The following is an 18748-nucleotide window of genomic DNA, read 5'->3' as shown; positions in this document are numbered from 1 at the left end:
ATTATACACTTGTAATTTTATTTAAAATATTCCTGTATTTAATTAAATATTGCTTAACTTGATTATTTGTTTTGGTAATTTAAATTGTCGTTTTTTTAAAAAAAAAATTACTATTAAAAGTTTGGACACCCTTCATTAAATTCATGGCTACGCCACTGCTTGTTCTCTTTCATCTGTTTACTTACTGTATATATGTTGTTGTACAACATACTTTCTCATTGGATAAATGGACTGGAAAGAAATGCTTCTTCTTAGGTGCAAGAGATCTTGATATATCATGGGGTGATACGCCAGAATATTGGGAATGGGCTTCTGTACCAGAGTCCAGGTTCGCTATTTTCCTGCATCTATCTTATTAAAATGGGTGGGTTTTAAATTTTGGGTCTAATTAATTGGTCAAATGGGTTCCTTCATAAGATTGCGCCACGTGTCATTATATGGTCTTTTGTTAGAATGAACGGCAAATAAGCACTAATTTTTGGACGATAGTGGTATCAAAGTCCCAAAAGTATGACAGAGGTATTTGTATACCATTTACTATAGTTTGGTGGTATATTTATCCTTTTTTCCCTTATTAATATACACTATATTTCACATTATTCTTACACGTCATACCAAACTGTCCAAACAAATTATTTCTACATCACCCAAAGATCCTGTAGTAACTAGTTAGAGTTATGTAACTTGTAAGTATTAGTAATATAGAAATTAATTATTAGTGAATTCATATATTATTTGATGCATATATTAATTATACATTAGTTATTTCATCTTTTATCCTACATGTAAAATAATATATAAATTTTATAAATAATCAACCAAATATCGTATTAATTTCTTATAAACATAAATAACTAATTTTTTATTTACCTACCAAACATAATATAAATTATAAAAATATTAATATATGCATAACTTATTTCTTATCCCACCGCAAAACTTAACCACCAAAGGAAAAAGCAAACATCATAAAAATGAGTATATGCATAACTTATTTCTGCTATCAAACTTAACCATCAAGAAAAAGCAAAAATCACCTATAAATATGAGTATAGTAGCATGAAGGGCAACGGCAAAACACACCCAATGGAGAAAGAGCAAAACGAGAAAAATGAGAGTTGTAATACTTGTCTGTCGATGCTACCGGAGGGATGTATCGCTGAGATCTTCGCCTTTACGAGCCCGCCGGTCGTTTGCCGCTTTTCCTTAGTTTCTACATCTCTCCGTTCTGCCGCCGATTCCGATTCCGTTTGGGCAAAATTCCTGCCGTCCGATTATCCATCCATCATCGCCAAATCACCGACTCCGATCCCCGATTTCCCATCACTCAAGGATGCCTATGTTTATCTCGCCGATCATCCACTCTTAATTGATGAAGGTCGCAAGGTAAAAAAAATGAAAATCATACTAACTGCAATTTATCTAAATTGATAGTAGATCTGAATATCAACATTTCTATCCTCTTCCTTGAAAATGTCATATCCATTGAACGGAATATAGTTCATTTTTAATTTTTTTTGAGAAATTGTATATTCAATTTGTTGTCATTTGCTGAGCTGAAAATGGTGAATCCAATTAGGATGACAAAACACATGATATTCTGGCTCATTTTTGCGTTGATTGTCCACTCGCAACCACAAAATCATGCTCATAAGTCGTAAATAGTTACGATCTTCTAGTGCTCCATGGCAAGAAGGCCATAATTAAACTTGGAATCAAGAGTAATTAAACTCGTCATAATTTACGCCCCTACATCATTCCTCAAAAGCAACTGATGTTTTGTTGCTCCATATCTTTATTCTTTAAGATGTTACTATGAGCAAACATGTCTAGTTTTCATTTTGTTAAACCTTGTTCTCTTTCATCTGTCTACTGACTGTATATATGCTTTTGTACAACTAGACTTTCTCACTGGATAAATGGACTGGAAAGAAATGCTACTTCTTAGGTGCAAGAGATCTTAATATTGTATCGAGTGATACACCAGACGCTTGGGAATGGACTTCTGTACCAGAGTCCAGGTTCGCCGTTATCTTATTACTAATAATTGAAGCTTGTGTCAATATTTAACTATTTTGGTATCATATTTTCTTGCAATCCTACTTCGATTACTTCTCTTTTGAGGTGAGGGTCTTTTTGAAATAGTCTCTCTACCCAACTAAAGTAAGAGTAAGGTCTGCGTAGATACCACCCTCCTCTCCAGACCCCATTTGAGAGATTGCACCAAATATGTTATTGTTGAATTTAAAATGAAAATTTTGTAGTTGAATTGAAGCTATCTATTGATTGTGAAAACAGGTTTCCAGAGGTGGCTCAGCTGAAATTTATTCGCTGGCTTCAAATTTGGGGCACAATAAGAGCTGGGATTCTATCACTACTGACATCCTACACAGCTTACTTTGTTTACAAGTTGGGAGATGATTCTTATGGGTTTGATACTAGACACATGGAGGTTTCAGTTGGAATTTCTGGTGTTGAATCTGCAAATGTGCGGATTGCTTTTTTGCATCTGAATCCTAAATTTATACCTGAGGATATGTACACGTCACCTTATACTCCGCCCTCCCCTTATATAGAGTACTGTTGGATGGGGCCTTTATGGCCTGGAATTGATTATGATCCTCCCGAAGATGTTGATTGGGATCATCATCCTAGTAACTTGAAGCTTGATAAACCAGTTCCTAAACTTAGAGATGATGGCTGGTTTGAGTTAGAATTGGGTAATTTTTTTACTGAAAATGAAGATGATTGCATCGAGTTGAGAATGGAAGATGTGAAAACTGGTTGTACAAAACAAGGCCTTATTGTTGAAGGAATTGAGATAAGGCCAACAATTGCTTAACCATTTTACTGTTGTTATTCAATTCATTTAGTGAACTACTTGGTTTTTCCTTCTGAGGTTTTTTTCTTTGCTTGAATGAATAGTATAAGTTTTGAATTTTATGATACATGGTGTTAGCGGGCCTACATATTTTCCCAATCCATTGAATTTTTCTAAGCTCTTCTCCATTCTATATGTTTTACGAGGGTCTATTGAAACTAATTTTCTATCTCCATAAGGTAGGGGGTAGTGTTATGTATACGCAACATTTTGCCATGGCTGTGCTATGTTGTTAAGAGGGGTGAAAGAGGAGGATGCATTCTTGGTGTGGTACATTTCCATCCTTTCTGTCAAGCTATTACTTGAATGAAACTAAATTTTATGAAATCATATTGAATAATTAACGGTATATTATATACCTTGCTAAGAAACAAATATTTGATTTGTTTTTGGTCCTTCTTTGTTCCTCGGAACCAACAAGAGGTAGTATAGAAATATTCACATGTTTTCCATCGATTACGTTTTTTTGCCTTATTTAATTTCTGTGAATGAATCTTGTGAATACCCTTATGGTCCAAAATCCATTTCTAAAAGAAATATATTGAACAAGAAAGTTAAAAAGTTTGTTATTAGTTATGAACTCTATTTGATATTAAGTTATATATGACTAATACATATTTTCTTTTATTATTAGCAATGCGAGAAATTGTAATGCATACACTAACGTGATTTAAAAGAAATACAATTGCTCATTAAAATCTATTTTCGCATCCAATCTATTGTATTTAGCTATTTGTGTGATTGTGTCTATAGTATTTAACTATTTGTGGAGAGGATTCTGTAAATAATTTTTTAGTAGGAATTATATAATGCACGTCATTTTTAATATACGAAATTAAATATTGCATAAGAAATAATATCAGCATAAGTAATACAAGCATAACACATAGTATTCAACAACAATAGTCAATTAATATTATTAATATATACATCATATTTCACATTACCGCACCATAAAGGACCATTTAGTAGCTGGTTAGAGTTATGTAGGTATTAGTAATATATGAATTAATTTTTAGGTGAATTCATATATTATTTTATGCTTGTATTTATTATACAAATATTAATTATTTATGTATTAATTATATATATATTAATTATCTCACCTTTTATTCCGCATATAATATAATATATAAAGTTTCTAATTTGACAACTCAATATCCTGCTATAACATTATGATTATCCTCCTTTGGGCTGGAAGATAAGATTTATGCAGTCCATAGAAAAAGAAAAAGAAGAAAGTATTATGTCATATTACCTCACCCTAAGAGGTCATTTAGTAACGGGTTAGAGTTATGTAGGTATTAGTAATATGTAAATTAATTATTAGTGAATTCATATATTATTTTATGCATGTACTAATTATACAAATTTTAATTATTCATTGTATTAGTTATCTCACCTTTTATTTTGCATATAATATAATATATGAAGTTTCTAATTTGTCAACCCAATATCCTATTGAGTTTGAAAGTGATTAGGGCATCATGCGGAAGTTTACAATTGTAAATCATATGCCGATAAATTAGACGACACATAAAACTATACTAAAAGCCATAATATTATTATTTGATATGACCAATTGACCTACATAGTTAAAAAACTAATTAAAAGCATAAAAACTATAGAGAGAAAATCTCCCCATAAACAAAACTCTCAAAGTGACTACATTGTGGATTATTGTGTTTTTTTGGTATGAGAAGATGTGTATTCAATTCACAGGAAACAAACTTTTTCTCTAAGGAAAGAAAAAACCAAATAAGATAAGAAAAACCCTAACAAATCTCCTCTTTTGGCTTGAATTTTCTAGCAAAATAATCTTGATCCTTTTCCTTCACACAATCTTCATGTATCGTTTTTGCTTGCTATGATTTAAGAATTGATATGGGTTAAAAATTGGAGCCATGTGTTAAAAGTTATGAGCAGGGTTGAAAGTGAAGCTCATGCGTTAAAAGTGATATGCATGAGTTGAAAGTGGAGCTCATGTGTTAAAAGTAAAATGCACGAGCTTAAAGAGGAGTTCGTGCATTAAAAGTTTGTAGGAGTTGAATGTTTGGGGCCATGTGTTAAAGTAATCATGAGTTGGAAATTGATTTTGTTTTAAATGATGGAGCAACAGGATTGTTGAAAATATATCTGAATTTTTTCTCCACATGTAGTAGCATAAAAACCTTCATTATCATCACGTTGATTGCAAATTAATCTGAAACCGCTTTGAACATGTCTTTAACTTTGTTCCATTGGATCATTGAATCATGTGCTCTAATACCACTTGTAGGGTTCGAAAGTGATTAGGGTGTCATGCGGAGGCTTACAATTGCAAATTATATGCAGATTAATTAGACGACACATAAAACTATACTAAAAGCCATACTATTATTATTTGTATGACTAATTGGCCTACATAATTAAAAACTAATTAAAATCATAAAATCTGTAAAGAGAAAATCTCCCCATAAACAAAACCTTCTAAACGACATCTGAGGAAAGAATAAACCAAATATGAAAGAAAATTATATTTTTTTCTTTCACGAAAAGTTAAAACATTTATGGTAATGCTTTGACTTTCCTACAAGAGAAAAATAAACTTGAAATAAGATAAGAAAATCAGGGCAAACCCTAGCATATCCTACTAATTTTATATATAAATAACTAATTTTCTATCTACCTATCAAAGATCATATAAATTATAGGAAAAATAATATATGCATAACTTGTTTCTTATCTACAACAAAAAATTAGTTGTTTGCAACAAAATTTGAAACTGACTGAAAAATAAATTACAATCACAAATAAAATATGAAGAAACATAATTTTATTCGTCAAGACTATGAGTACAAATCAGTTGATCCCTTGATTCCTCTCTCATAAGATTCGTGATTCGAGGACCGGGCCGTAGGGGATTGTTTCTCGAACGAAGATGACTAATTTTGATATCTTTGTGAATATTCTAAGAATTCACGAAATATTTGAATTTCGTGAATTCAAATGTATTCATCATTTATTATAAAATTGACTTAAGAAAACATTAAATAAAGGTAGAATGATAAGTTACATCATTTCTTAATACAAGTGTAAAGTAAAAATATGACATATAAAATGGGACGGAGAAAGTATATGCATAACTTATTTCTTATCTCGTTACTAAACTTAACCACTAAGAAAAAGAATCATAAAAAAATTAATATGTGAATAACTTATTTCTTATCCCGCTACAAAACTTAACCAGTAAGGAAAAACAAATATCAACTATAAATATCAGTAGCATGAAGTGTAACGGCAAATCACACTCAATGGAGAAAGAGCAAAGCGAGGAAAATGAGGGTAGTAATACTTGTCTATCGATGCTACCTGTTATGAACCAACTTTGACCTAATGTCGATACCTATACGGATGCCACATAACTAGGTATTTGGCCAAAAAGAAGCAGCAAAATTAGAAGGCCTTCACAAAGATTGATTTGGGACCCAGGCCCAATTAACAACTAATTAAAAGGACGACGGATGAGAAAGAAAGGTTTATGCAAATTGTTGAGAAAACTGTCTAGTCCTCTCATCCCTTTTCTTTGAGTCTGTCTCTCATCTCCTTCTATTATCTTCTACAATAGTTTTCTTGTTAGTTTCATTTTTTGTATAACTTCGAATTTAGTGATTATAATATTTGAATGTTTCTATTGTGAAATCGAGTTTGTTTCACTACCGGAGGGATGTATCGCCGAGATCTTCGCCTTTACGAGCCCGCCGGACGTTTGCCGCTTTTCCTTAGTCTCTACATCTCTCCATTCCGCCGCCGATTCTGATTCCGTTTGGGCAAAGTTCCTGCCGTCCGATTATCCCTCCATCATTGCTAAATCACCGACTTCGATCCCCGATTTCCGATCACTCAAGGATGCCTATGTTTATCTCGCCGATCATCCACTCTTAATTGATGAAGGTCGCAAGGTAAAAAAAAATGAAAATCATACTAACTTTACTGCTATTTATCTACTTACTGGTTATCTAAATTGATAGTAGATCTGAATATCAACATTTGTATTCTCTTCCTTGCAAATGTCGTATTCATTCATGGAGAATTGAACGGAGAATTGTTTGAATTTTTTTTTTGAAAAGTTGTATATTCAATTTGTAGTCATTTGCTGAGCTGAAATGGTGAATCCAAAAACATTATATATGCTTGTCATTTTTTGCGTCAATTGTCGACTCGCAACCACAAAATCATGCTCATTAGTCATAATATGAGTAATTAAGCTCGTCATAATTTACGCCCCTACCTCTAAAGCAACTGCTGATTTGTTGCTCATATCTTTATTCTGTAAGATGTTACTATGAGCAAACATGTCTAGTTTTCATCTTGTTGTCTTTCATCTGTCTACTTACTGTATATATGCCGTTGTACAACAGACTTTCTCACTGGATAAATGGACTGGAAAGAAATGCTACTTCTTAGGTGCAAGAGATCTTAATATATCATGGGGTGATACGCCAGAATACTGGGAATGGGTTTCTGTACCAGAGTCCAGGTTCGCCATTTTCCTGCATATATCTTATTAATAATTGAAGCTTCGTGTCAGTATTTAACTATTTTGGTATCATATTTTCTTGCAACTTCTCTTTTGAGCTGAGGGTCTTTTTGAAACAATCTGTCTACCCAACTAAAGTAAGAGTAAGGTTTGCGTACATACTACACCCCATTTGAGAGGTTATTGTTGTTGTTGAATTTAAAATGAAGATTTTGAAGTCAAATTGAAACTATCTATGTTTTCTCCTTATTGATCGTGAAAGCAGGTTTCCAGAGGTGGCTCAGCTGAAACTTGTATGGTGGCTTCAAAATTGGGGTACAATAAGAACTGGGACTTTATCACCACTGACATCCTACACAGCTTACTTTGTTTACAAGTTGGAAGATGATTCTTACGGGTTTGATGTTAGACACGTGGAGGTTTCAGTTGGAATTTCTGGTGTTGAATCTGCAAATGTGCGGATTGCTTTTTTGAATCCGGATCATCCTAGTAACATGGAGCTTGATCATAAACCAGTTCCGAAACTTAGAGATGATGACTGGTTCGTGTTAGAATTGGGTAATTTTTTGACTGAAAGTGAAGATGATTGCATAGAGTTGAGAATGGAAGATGTGAAACCTAGTTGTCATCCAAAAGGACTTATTGTTGAAGGATTTGAGATGAGGCCAACAATTGCTTAACCATTTTACTGTTGTTATTCAATTCTCTAGGGAACTAGTATAAGTTTTGCCCTCTGAGGTTTTTTTCTTCTTTGAAAACGTTTTACTTTGCTGGAATGAAATAGTATAAGTTTTTGAATTTTATGATACATAGTGTTAGCGAGCCTACATGTTTTCCCAATCCATTGCATTTTTCTAAGTTCTTCTCCATTCTATATATTTCACGAGAGTCTGTTGAAAATAATTTTCTATAAATTTCTACCATAAGTTACGTATAGGTCACCCTTTTCAAATTTCACTTAGATATTTATCTCAAAAATCACCTTCAATTGAGTGACTCATCTCAAAAGTCAATCCTAAAAAGCCAACAGACACGTAATATTTTGCCATGGCTGTGCTATGTTGTTAAAAAGGGGGGAATGAGGAGGATGCATTCTTGGTGTTTTACATTCCCATCCTTTTAGGTTGGAAAATCCATTACTTCAATGAAACTAGATCTCATGAAATCATATTGAATATTTAACTATATATTATATACCTTGCTATAAGAACCTTGTGTACCAACCACACATTTATTTAACCAAATCCAGTTCTTAAGGCCGTAACTAAGAGTGTCAAATGGACGGATTGAGTTGAAATTGGAGATATTAAAATGAGTTGAAATAAAAATTGAATTGGGTCTTGACCCTCCCAAGTTTACTTTGAGGTCAAAAATGGGTTGAGTCTTGACCCACCCAATTTAACCCTCTTAATCTCAATAATTTTAACATAATGATATTTAACTTTTATAATCATAATTTGAATTTTCAACTCAATTTTTTTTATAAAAAAAATAACAAATTGATAGATAAATACTGAAAGATATTAAATAGATAATAATTCATACCTTCAATATAAGAAGGTATCTTAATAAAGAGCTTTAAAATGGGTTAAAATTGAAAATAGAATTGGATTTAATTGAGGATTCTCTTAAAATGGATTGAGATTGAACCCAATTCAAATTATCTTTATCTTGAGCTCAACTTTTGAAATTCTGTACGGGTTTGACACCCCTAGCCGTAACTGAGTATATTACATCATCTTGTATTTTATACAAGAGATACATTATTAGTCTACAGAGTCTCCACTCCAACAGATGAACCAGGGTTAGCAGGGTCAATTCTGCCCATGCTCTCCTGCACGATGAAACAATTTGATTCACTAGACAACAAATTACGGGTCGTTTGGTTTGAATTCAAGTTGTGATGGAATTAATTATGATGGAATAAATTATGATAAGATAAGTTATGATGAAATTATTTTTTATTGAGGGTTTGATTTGTTGTATTCAAAATAATAAATTTTAAAAATAATTTGTTTGTTACAAAAATGCCCTTCATGAATGTAAAAAGTGATGTAACAAAAGGGTTGAAAGAGATATTTCTGTCATTTACCTATTTTATCCCGAAATAAGTTATCCCGAGATTACTATACCACCCAAGGGGAGGAATAACTTATCTCGATACTAATTATTAATCCCTAGATAAGTTATCCCAAACTTGTCAACCAAACAACAAATTAAGTAATACTATAATTTAATCTCGGGACTATTTGATATTATCCTTCACCCCAAACGACCCCTAAGAGTTGAAGATCAGACCAAAGAAAAAAAAGGATCTTGAGAATAGCAAGTTTACAAGCATCATACACAACATGGAAAGACTACTAAAAGTGATATTATTCTAATTAAACCATATTCTGTACAAGGACAAGCTCGAGGAGGAGCTTGACAGACGACACGGTCAGCAGACATTATTTCTATCAACAGGACCTGAAGGGAAAGGCTGCAGATAACCCACTTCAGCTCTTATGAGCCTCTTCTTCAGCCTTCTGCTTAAGAAAAAAAATGATAGTTAAGAAGAAAGTTCCAAAATTATGTCTACGTCCGCGGAATTAGTCGAAATGCACGAAAACTGGCCAAACCAAAAACATTCTAATACTCCATCTGAAACAATACATACCTTATCAGCTTTCTCTCTCTCAGCTCTCTCCTTTTCAGCTTTCTTCCTCGCCTTCTCCATCCTCTCCCTTTCCATTTTCTATTTTCCCCCAAAAAAAACAACAATTCAATTAATAAGTCATAATACCTAAACAAACACTCAAAAACTTCAAAATTACACATCTAAAACACCTCAATTCAATTTTAATTAACAACTAAACACTCCAAAACTCATCCATACTGTATCTCGTAAACACTCGATGCTAACATAACACATAAAAAAATTGAATGAAAAAAAATATACTACCTGAATGTAAACAGCCTCTTTAGCACGTTCTTCTTCACTGAAAATTCGACCTTTGCTGTCGGAAAAGTAACGAAGGCCGGAAATCGATGATCTTCCACCACCTTCCATTAAACGACGTACTCCACTGCTTGAAACGACAGATCTCATTGCCATATTCTGCTTTCTTCTGGATTTTTTATTTTTAATTGATCGAGAAGTGACTATATAAGTTATATATATACAAAAAAATAATAATAATAAATCAGCTGAAGGTTCGAGCTGATTCTGCGCTCTCACGGATTTTGCTGCCACGTACTGAGGCTCATATCTAATCAACGAATAATTAAAAGGAAAAAAATTACATAGTTATCCGAAAAAAGTATTTTTACACATTTTTTATATCAAAGTTATAAGTATCGTGTTTAATTTGGTGTTTTTAAAAATAATATCTATTATACAAATATTTTTTTAAAAATTATTTATAAAAAATACTCTCTATGAATTTGGTAGAAAAGATGTGAACAAGATTTGCATTGTGTCGTTAACCGTGCATAAATTTTTTTGTATTATTAATAACATGAATTTTTCTATATTAGTTATACATAACATAATATCAGATCGATAGGGTATATAAGTTGAAAAGTACCAAATAAGATATTGATACTACATGTAGTTAATGAATATATTATTTTTTCTAATGCATCCTATTAAAATGAATTGTTTGATAGACTTCATTAAAAATAAAAGTAATAGGTATCCATTATCTTTATGTATTAGTACTAGAGAAAAGATATAAAGACGTCATTAAAGTTGTTCCGTATTTGCATAAAGACACATTAACTTTCAAAGTGTTCTATCACTCCACAAAACTATTTAATATCTTTGTAAATGAGTCATTTTGACCCATTTCCTCGTTTGAGTTGTTACCACGCACATGAGGCGTGTCATGTAGTGTTTTCACTGTCATGGACCAATTTAAAAGTGTCACGTGTCATTTTCTTTCTTTATTATTAATTATTTAATTAATTTATGTCATCTTCCCCAAATTTAAACCCAAAATAGCCGTTGATAGCTCTAATTTTTTGATTTCATGATTTTTTTTTTCATATCAAGATCAATGTTGGTGCTCTCTGTTTGACGACTTCATCATCTTTCCCAAGAAAATAAGATACCACTGTTGGCTAAAATCTGTTTCTGGGGCTTTGAAAAAATGTGCAGAAACTTCTGGACCAATGAAGAATGTGATGTTCTTGTTCAACAAATTCAGAGTAAACACACTCCCAAGCTTTGGATACTCCTGTCTAAGCATCACAACTGGCCCTTTAAGAAAACGAATAAACCCACCAACAATAGGCCATGCTTTAATCACTGGAGGCAAACGCTTCTTAGATCTAGCCATAATTAGTGTAGATATGAGCTTTGCTACCAAAAGATTGCAACTAAAAGCAACCCCACATTCAAAATCTTATTGTCACCTAACTCCATAGCTGAATAAAAAGCCTTGAATGAAGAAAAATTAATGGAAATTTCTTTTTTAGGAGAGAATGATGATAGTCATAGTGGAGGCGCAAGCCAAACAGAGAAGAAAAGGAAAGGAGAAAACGACTTTTCTTCAAAGAATAGGGTTGAGTCGGGTTGAATTCTATCATAGGGAGTGAACAACACACGCGACTACATAAACAAGGGAATGAGTCAAAATGACCCATTTACAAAGATATTAAATAGTTCTGTGGGGTGATAGAACACTTTGAAAGTTAAGATATCTTTATGCAAATACGAGACAATTTTGATGGTGTCTTATGTCTATTAGTAACTTGTTTGAGTTTGGTACAATTTTCAACCATCATTAGTTATATACTTTATTTATAGTAAAGCAAAGAGTTTTCAAGCATGCATTTGTATGATTAAAGACGTGTAACGATTCCGTAATTTTTAAACACTATATAAAAATAATTTCTTCATAATTAATACAAATATATTAATAATATATAAATATTATTACAAATATTAATTTTATACACTAGCGGAGCCTTTTGCTAAGAACCATATCTGTCATTCTATGTTCCCCTTTTTCAGCACCTGAATTTTGAGTTGGTTGGTGAAATTGAAACCTGGGTTTAGAGAGGAGCAGAAGGGCAAAAGATGTATCATCCTACTAGAGGCGGCGTTCGTGGCGGCCGAGATCGTAAGCTTTCTTTGCTCATCTATGGTTAATCTAGGGTTTCTTTGTTTTTCTTCTTCTTATAGTTCGTCATTTAAAGTATTACGTTTCATCAATTGTTAGTCTAATTTGCTTACATATGGTTAAAATTTGAGAGAATCGCCCTTCCTCGAACAAAGATCGAGGCTTTTCTTATTATGTATTGAAGTTGAAATTATTTGAGATATCATTAATTGTGGAATTATAGCATGCGGATTTATTGTTGTTATAAACATAATCAGATTTACTCCCAGCAGTCAGTAGGATTAGATAGGAAGATATGAAGGTTGAAGATTAAGGTAGAAGGTTAATAGATAGTCGAGTCTCTTATCCGTATATGTTGTTATTTGTTGTTGCTACTTGTTCTGTTCTTAGCTGTTTTCAGCATGGCTTCTTCAGTATTGCATTTGTTTTACATACTTGATTTTTGATATGCTTACTCGAGCCAAAGGTGTATCGAAAATGGTCTCTCTACCTTCACAAGGTAGGTGTAAGGCTGGTACACACCACCCTGCTTAGACCCCACTTGTAATGTAATGGGTTACACTGGTTATGTTGTTGTTACCCTCTAGGATTAGAATGGAAAAGTTTTAGGAGTTATAAACAACAACAATTACTGTTACTATCCAAGGAAGTTGGGGAAAAGTTGGAGGAGTTATGAACTTGTAAATTTTGGGTGAAAGGCAGATGATCTGTGTAGAAGGAAAATTAAGGTTGGGTTCTTGAGATGATGTTCAATGCATGCTTGTTTTCCGATAGTTTGATGTCTGTATTTTGCAAGTCCATGTTTATATTTGCTTGATAAAAAAAGGTCATGTTTCCATTTGTCAGATTCAGGAGTTTTCTGGTACTTGCTGCTTGTATTGAGTGAATCATGCATGTGGTCCAACAAATTAGTTCCTTTTTATAAGTGCAGTTAGATGTGGTCTGCTTTCTTGGTTCTCGTTTCTGCTTATTATACATGTCTCTTTGTCTCCCTTATTATATTTTCCCTTCTTATCTAAATGTTGCTCCTTTTAGTTGGGGTTCTGGCTTATCGGTCTAATTCCGTGACAGAAGTTATGAGACAGCTGCATAGATATAAGAATCAGTATATCTTAGCTCTTCCTAGAGTCATAAATTTTGAGTTGTAATGCTTTCTAGTTCAAACACGCTTAATGAAGTTTTCCTGTAGATGGCATAGGAGGTTCTTCCACAAAATTTGTTCTTGTTTTTCTGGAGATCAAGCTGTTAAATTCTTGTCCTAATCTCTAGTGTTCCTAATGTATTATTTCTTTGCTGCAACAGAATTTAGCTGGGATGATGTGAAGGTTGATAAACATCGAGAAAATTATATAGGTCATAGTATCAAAGCAGCAGTTGGGAGATGGCAGAAAGGTATATATTCTTGTTCTCAAATTATACAATTGCAATTGCTGGAAATTAGTCGATAAGAAACATATATATATATATATATATATATATATATATACATATATATAGTCGATGAGAAACATATTGCTTCTGCTGTTTTCCCCAAGGCCATTGTAAATTAAAGGATGGTATATATGTTCATCCCTATGAGTAAGAGATTTTTTTTTCCTCTGAAGATTGTAGATATGAAAAAAAAAAATATATCCTTGAAGCATAACAATTAACTGCAATTTGAAGTACTTCATGGTATTTTTTTAATGTGCTGCCCCAAGTTCAGAGCACAAATTCTGTTATCTATTACTGTACACCATAAGTTATTGATTTTGCTGGAACTTCTGGTTGTATGTTGTATTGAGTCTTTGATCAAGTATAGTTTAGTCAAGCATGTGATAGAATGCTAAGATAAGTGTACTTTGGAATAAATGAATTCACATCAAATATGTTAAATGTCATAAAATGCATGTACAAAGGAGCAATCAGAAGTGTGAGACCAGTAGGAAGAAATATAAAGGAGCTAACTATTTTTTCTCGAAACAGGTAAGTTAGGAGTTTAGTATATTCGTGGATTTTTATTCCAAGGGTCTTCTCTGAGCTTGAATTTAATCATGCTAAGGTTGGATGAGATAAACAATAGTTTATAGGATGATGTTAGATGGCACGTGTACCTGCTGATGATATTGTGTCAATTGATGAGACTAACGAGATGAACAAATTGGTGCTGTGAAGAAGCACTCAAGTGATTGAGGATTTTCAGACAAGTATAAATTAGATAGAATATATGCACAGGAAGTTTAGCTCTCATAAGAATGAAGTTGAAGTGCTATTAGGTCGAGATTATGGTACCTAAATGCAAATGATTCAAAAGTCTAGGTCATTGTCGTGAAAAGCAAGCGCTTTGTCAATTAAAGTGACAAGGCGAGGGGAGGTTGAAGAAGCAACTTCTCCTGTTGAAGAAGCACAAACTGGCCAAGCCCTTAGGTAATTAATTTTGTTTAAAAAATGGTAGCATTTTGTTAATAAAATCAGTACTAACTCAGTTCTTAGACAGTACTTGGAAAAGCCATATTTACAATAGAGTAAGAGAGAGCTTCTAAACTGAAACATACAATCTTGTGCATATCGCTACAGTGATTTGAGGTCTACCTCACCCCTTTTTTACACCCTCACTCACAGTAAGTTTCATGCTTAATAACCGTTTCATCTGGAGGTCTATGCAAAACATAAAAAACAATCTCAAGTGACCTCCACTCATTTATCCTTCGTATGTGCTACTTGTACCTTCTACTGAATGTAGTCATTTTTACCTTGGCTAATCTTGTATTCTCGGAGTAGATTTTGCTGCCCTGCTTTGTAGACTGTAATTATATTGCTGAGTGTGAGGAGATGCATATTTTTACAAAGCTAGCTAGACAATATAGGTTTGAAGTCATAAATAACTTGTTGGAATCCTGAGGTACTAAATCCATATTTTATCTGGGGTCCCAAGTGCTTTTTACTGGGGCAAGATGGGGGTTTGTTGTACTGGACATTTTATTTCTTCATTTACATAGTCTTAACTAGTGGCATATTTTACATCTTGTTGTGGTGTTTTCTCCCCGCTGTACAGGGAAAGATCTTCATTGGTACACCCGCGATAAGAAATCCCAGGATAAGGATATGGAGGCAGCAAAAGAAGAAATACGTAGGATTAAAGAAGAGGAGGAGCAGTCAATGAGGGAGGCTCTGGGCTTAGCTCCTAAGCGTGCCACACGTCCTCAAGGTACTCGGCTAGACAAGCATGAGTTGTCTGAACTTGTGAAGAGAGGTTCAACTGCAGAAGACTTGGGAGCAGGGCATTCTGAAGCAGCTCGGGTGGACGGTCTTGGTTTCTCAAAGTAAGTACTGATTTCACTAGCATTGAATGTTCTATTAAGATTTTTGTGGTTCTTATTGGTCATTTTATTTCACCTGTTGCGCTTTATGTGCTCTATTTCTCCTCTCCCTCGTCTCTGAATTTCGTTGCTAGTTGGGGAATTGGGGATTGACTTTGAAGATGGAAAGGTTGTAGAGTAAACTAAATTATGAGTTAAAGAAAATAATAAAGGATTTTGTTTCTTCTTTATTCTATACGGGTGCCTAAATCCTAATCATGTTTGTTAACGCATTCTGCAGATTGCCCAAACCTTGGGAAGAACCAAGTTCACCATCAGGTTTTCCATCTAATCCAGTCGATGAGCCTGTAGAAAAGATTAATGCAAATCTCCCTGCTGTTGCACCCCTACAGAATGAAGAAGAGTCCGAGGATGAAAGGAGCCAAAAGAAGAAGAGGCGAGAAGAGAAGAGACGGGAAAAGGATGAGAGGAGAGAGAAGCGACATTTGCATGATACAAATGATAGGAGGAAGCATTCCCGCGATTCAGATGACAGGAGGAAACGTTCCCGTGATTCTGACGATAAGAGGAAGCACACCCACGATTCAGATGACAGGAAGAAACACAAGAAAGACAAGGAGAAGAGAAGAAGACATGATTCTGATTCAGATTAAACTTGAATAAATCCTTGTAGTTATTGTGTGCTTGCTATCATTTACCTTAACAATTTCATTCTGATTATTTGTGTTGGATTCAGTTTGTTCTGTTGTTGCCAGTAGTGGAATATGCAAATTTGTGTTGTATTTGGAGGGAAAAGGGTCCAAATATACTCAACTTATATTTATTGGTTAGCTTTGTCTTCGGCTATTTATACCCCTGTTGTTACTAAAAATTAGCAAAGACAACCTAAATTTGATGGATGACTCTAAATCGACTTTGATTTCCAGATTTCACTTAAAATTAACCGATCTTAGATAAATATTTTCTAAGTATGTAGATATAGTAGTAAGATATGAAAGAAGTAAACATATGAATAATTGTGGGAGATTTAACATTCTAAAGCTATTATAAATAAAAAAAATTATCAAAAGAGTTTTGGATGAAATCTCAGTTACAATTGTAACTCAAATAGAACAAAAAATAAAACTAGTTTCAAATTTTATCTCAAAATTATTATTCTTATCTCAGGTACCAAACGATATAAAAGTTGTCATGTTGCTATCAAGTCTTTTACGTAAATATGATTGTTTCCAGCAATCGAGGGACTTTTTTGGCCATTCTCTAGAAGGTTGGTCCACGACGAAATTATCAATGCAAAAAAATAATTTAAACTATTAAATTATTCCTATCCAAACAAAATATAAAAAATACTGGCTTTTCCACTAGTCTAAATAATATAATAATAATAATTCTTGGGAAACCATTAAAGCAAAAAAAAAAAACTCAAAAAAGAGCCCAAAGTGGAAAAAGGAAGAGGAATTCTCACTAGGCTCTTTGCTTTGTTCTTATTCTGTAATCTGTACCCATATCTGCTTAGGATTTGTTAGGCACATAAGAAGAAAGGGGAAAAAAACCCTTTTTTAGAATCTTTAATTTGACTGAAATTTGATCTATTGATTTGTTAAACTGTTAATTGAAAGATCGATTCTTGTTTTGTGTGAAATTTGATTGAATTTAGCAGGGAGGAAAAAGATGGTGTCTGCAAATAGGGAGATGGCTGTTTACTGTTTTGATACATTGGTGTCTCACTACAACAAGGAACAACCTCCTCCTCCTGCTTTTGATGAGGGTGAACAGTAAGCTAATTTTTCTCTTTGCCCCTTTTTGTTGTAGCTTAAAATTAGAGACACCCATATTGATATTCTTGCAAAGTTTGTGTCTTTTTTTGTTTTCTTGTATATGGGGTGTCTTTAATTTTTGTATGCATGTATATGAGTTGAGCTTCTTTTTAGAGTTGGATGTGGAGGATGCTTACCATCTGAGCAACCCATTTATGAGTTGAGCTTAGACGAAGAAGTGATGATTCATATAGCTGACCCTAACTTGATTGGGAGTTGGGATTGAGTCCTAATTGTTGTTGTTGATGCAATGTGTGAACATATCCTTATTACCCTTTTGTGAATATGACATGTTTAACTTCCCGTCTGGAGATATGTGCAGTTTTTATATGCATTTATATGGGTTGAGTTTAAACGAAGAAGCGATGATTCATATAGCTGACCTTAACTTGATTGGGAGTTGGGACTGAGTCCTTATTGTTGTTGTTGTTGCAATGTGTTGACATATCTTTATTACCCTTTTGTGAATGTGACATGTTTGTGAGATATGTTTAACTTCCCTCCTTGAGATATGTGCAATTTTTATATGCATGTATATGAGTTGAGTTTAAACGAAGAAGTGATGATTCATATAGATGACCCTAACTTAGTTGGGACTGGGTCCTAATTGTTGTTATTGCTATGTGTGAACATATCTTTGTTACCCTTTTGTGGCATAGTTTGTGGGGAATGTGTAAATTCCCTCCTGGAGATATGTGCAATTTCTCTATCTTTAGATTGGAATGAGTTGGATTCTTTTGTACAAGTTACTTACTCAAGTGTTTACAGGGGAACAGTTTATTTTCTTGGTTGTATGGTGCTGAGGCCTTGGAATAGGAAGGGTCAATGCTGTTTCAATCCTTTTGTGTTCTTGAATCTGGAAAATTACCTGTTTATTTTGTTGTTTAGTGCCAACTGGAAATGATGTGCTCGCAAGATGTGATTCTAACTTTTACTGAGAAAAAAGATGTTATTTTTAGCTTCTTTCATTCCAATTGCGTCACTTGTTACTCTTTATAAGTGTTGATTTGTCATGGCCTATTCAAAATTGTATTTTCCTTTATATCAAAACATTTTTTTAAATAAGATTTTATGTAGGGCATTCCTTTTCTATTGGAATCTTCCCTTTCTTTATATTCCCCCCC

At 33.4% G+C, this 18748-nt stretch overlaps 5 protein-coding genes across 6 annotated transcripts in view; 4 read left to right on the top strand and 1 right to left on the bottom strand.

Moving 5' to 3' along the window:
- The first annotated feature begins 1053 nt into the window (after positions 1 to 1053).
- On the top strand, positions 1054 to 2958 carry LOC102584136 (F-box protein PP2-B1-like). Its single transcript, XM_006361428.2, has 3 exons — positions 1054 to 1386; positions 1903 to 2021; positions 2299 to 2958. Exons 1-3 carry the CDS (start codon positions 1060 to 1062, stop codon positions 2840 to 2842), a joined length of 990 nt encoding a protein of 329 aa, XP_006361490.2. The 5' UTR covers positions 1054 to 1059; the 3' UTR covers positions 2843 to 2958.
- Positions 2959 to 6174: 3216 nt separating this feature from the next.
- LOC102589401 (putative F-box protein PP2-B12) lies at positions 6175 to 8385 on the top strand. The gene is made up of 4 exons (XM_006361440.2): positions 6175 to 6205; positions 6452 to 6822; positions 7282 to 7400; positions 7666 to 8385. The coding sequence occupies exons 1-4, from the start codon at positions 6175 to 6177 to the stop codon at positions 8078 to 8080; spliced, it is 936 nt and encodes a 311-aa protein (XP_006361502.1). The 3' UTR covers positions 8081 to 8385.
- Positions 8386 to 9692: 1307 nt separating this feature from the next.
- On the bottom strand, positions 9693 to 10600 carry LOC102583805 (putative uncharacterized transmembrane protein DDB_G0293028). 2 transcript variants are annotated; one of them, XM_006361427.1, is made up of 3 exons: positions 10345 to 10600; positions 10060 to 10137; positions 9693 to 9928 (listed from the first exon to the last, which is right to left on the bottom strand). In XM_006361427.1, the coding sequence occupies exons 1-3, from the start codon at positions 10495 to 10497 to the stop codon at positions 9899 to 9901; spliced, it is 261 nt and encodes an 86-aa protein (XP_006361489.1). In that variant the 5' UTR covers positions 10498 to 10600; the 3' UTR covers positions 9693 to 9898. The 2 variants fall into 2 exon arrangements, with proteins under 2 accessions (XP_006361489.1, XP_015170777.1); XM_015315291.1 differs by having other exon boundaries at positions 9693 to 9931; positions 10345 to 10544.
- Positions 10601 to 12335: 1735 nt separating this feature from the next.
- On the top strand, positions 12336 to 16637 carry LOC102583482 (multiple myeloma tumor-associated protein 2 homolog). The gene is made up of 4 exons (XM_006361426.2): positions 12336 to 12508; positions 13811 to 13900; positions 15543 to 15810; positions 16088 to 16637. The coding sequence occupies exons 1-4, from the start codon at positions 12466 to 12468 to the stop codon at positions 16458 to 16460; spliced, it is 774 nt and encodes a 257-aa protein (XP_006361488.1). The 5' UTR covers positions 12336 to 12465; the 3' UTR covers positions 16461 to 16637.
- A 576-nt stretch (positions 16638 to 17213) lies between these two features.
- The window catches only part of LOC102583151 (uncharacterized protein At2g38710), a 7292-nt gene continuing 5757 nt past the window's right edge, over positions 17214 to 18748 (top strand). Inside the window, exon 1 of the mRNA XM_006361425.2 lies at positions 17214 to 17582. Coding sequence (XP_006361487.1) covers positions 17479 to 17582 — 104 coding nt within the window. The 5' untranslated portion in view covers positions 17214 to 17478. The remainder of the gene's footprint in view (positions 17583 to 18748) is intronic.

The sequence above is a fragment of the Solanum tuberosum genome, unplaced genomic scaffold (genome assembly GCF_000226075.1).
Source record: "Solanum tuberosum cultivar DM 1-3 516 R44 unplaced genomic scaffold, SolTub_3.0 scf00354, whole genome shotgun sequence".
Classification (NCBI taxonomy): domain Eukaryota; kingdom Viridiplantae; phylum Streptophyta; class Magnoliopsida; order Solanales; family Solanaceae; genus Solanum; species Solanum tuberosum.
The sequence above is the reverse complement of the archived record's forward strand: the minus strand, read 5'-3'. Positions and strand labels throughout refer to the sequence as shown.

What these genes read in the sequence shown, in the direction of transcription:
- LOC102589401 (XM_006361440.2), top strand. Translation starts at nt 6,175, where the DNA reads ATGGAGAAAGAGCAAAGCGAGGAAAATGAGG. An exon ending in TAATTGATGAAGGTCGCAAG is followed by an intron (nt 6,823 to 7,281) that starts GTAAAAAAAAAT and finishes GTTGTACAACAG; the next exon opens with ACTTTCTCACTGGATAAATG. An exon ending in GTTTCTGTACCAGAGTCCAG is followed by an intron (nt 7,401 to 7,665) that starts GTTCGCCATTTT and finishes TCGTGAAAGCAG; the next exon opens with GTTTCCAGAGGTGGCTCAGC.
- LOC102583482 (XM_006361426.2), top strand. Translation starts at nt 12,466, where the DNA reads ATGTATCATCCTACTAGAGGCGGCGTTCGTGGCGGCCGAGATC. An exon ending in AGTTGGGAGATGGCAGAAAG is followed by an intron (nt 13,901 to 15,542) that starts GTATATATTCTT and finishes CCCGCTGTACAG; the next exon opens with GGAAAGATCTTCATTGGTAC. An exon ending in GACGGTCTTGGTTTCTCAAA is followed by an intron (nt 15,811 to 16,087) that starts GTAAGTACTGAT and finishes CGCATTCTGCAG; the next exon opens with ATTGCCCAAACCTTGGGAAG.
- LOC102583805 (XM_015315291.1), bottom strand. Translation starts at nt 10,497, where the DNA reads ATGGCAATGAGATCTGTCGTTTCAAGCAGTGGAGTACGTCGTTTAATG. An exon ending in AAGAGGCTGTTTACATTCAG is followed by an intron (nt 10,138 to 10,344) that starts GTAGTATATTTT and finishes GGGGGAAAATAG; the next exon opens with AAAATGGAAAGGGAGAGGAT. An exon ending in AGAGAGAGAAAGCTGATAAG is followed by an intron (nt 9,932 to 10,059) that starts GTATGTATTGTT and finishes TTTTTTCTTAAG; the next exon opens with CAGAAGGCTGAAGAAGAGGC.
- LOC102584136 (XM_006361428.2), top strand. Translation starts at nt 1,060, where the DNA reads ATGAAGGGCAACGGCAAAACACACCCAATGGAGAAAGAGCAAAACGAG. An exon ending in TAATTGATGAAGGTCGCAAG is followed by an intron (nt 1,387 to 1,902) that starts GTAAAAAAAATG and finishes TTGTACAACTAG; the next exon opens with ACTTTCTCACTGGATAAATG. An exon ending in ACTTCTGTACCAGAGTCCAG is followed by an intron (nt 2,022 to 2,298) that starts GTTCGCCGTTAT and finishes TTGTGAAAACAG; the next exon opens with GTTTCCAGAGGTGGCTCAGC.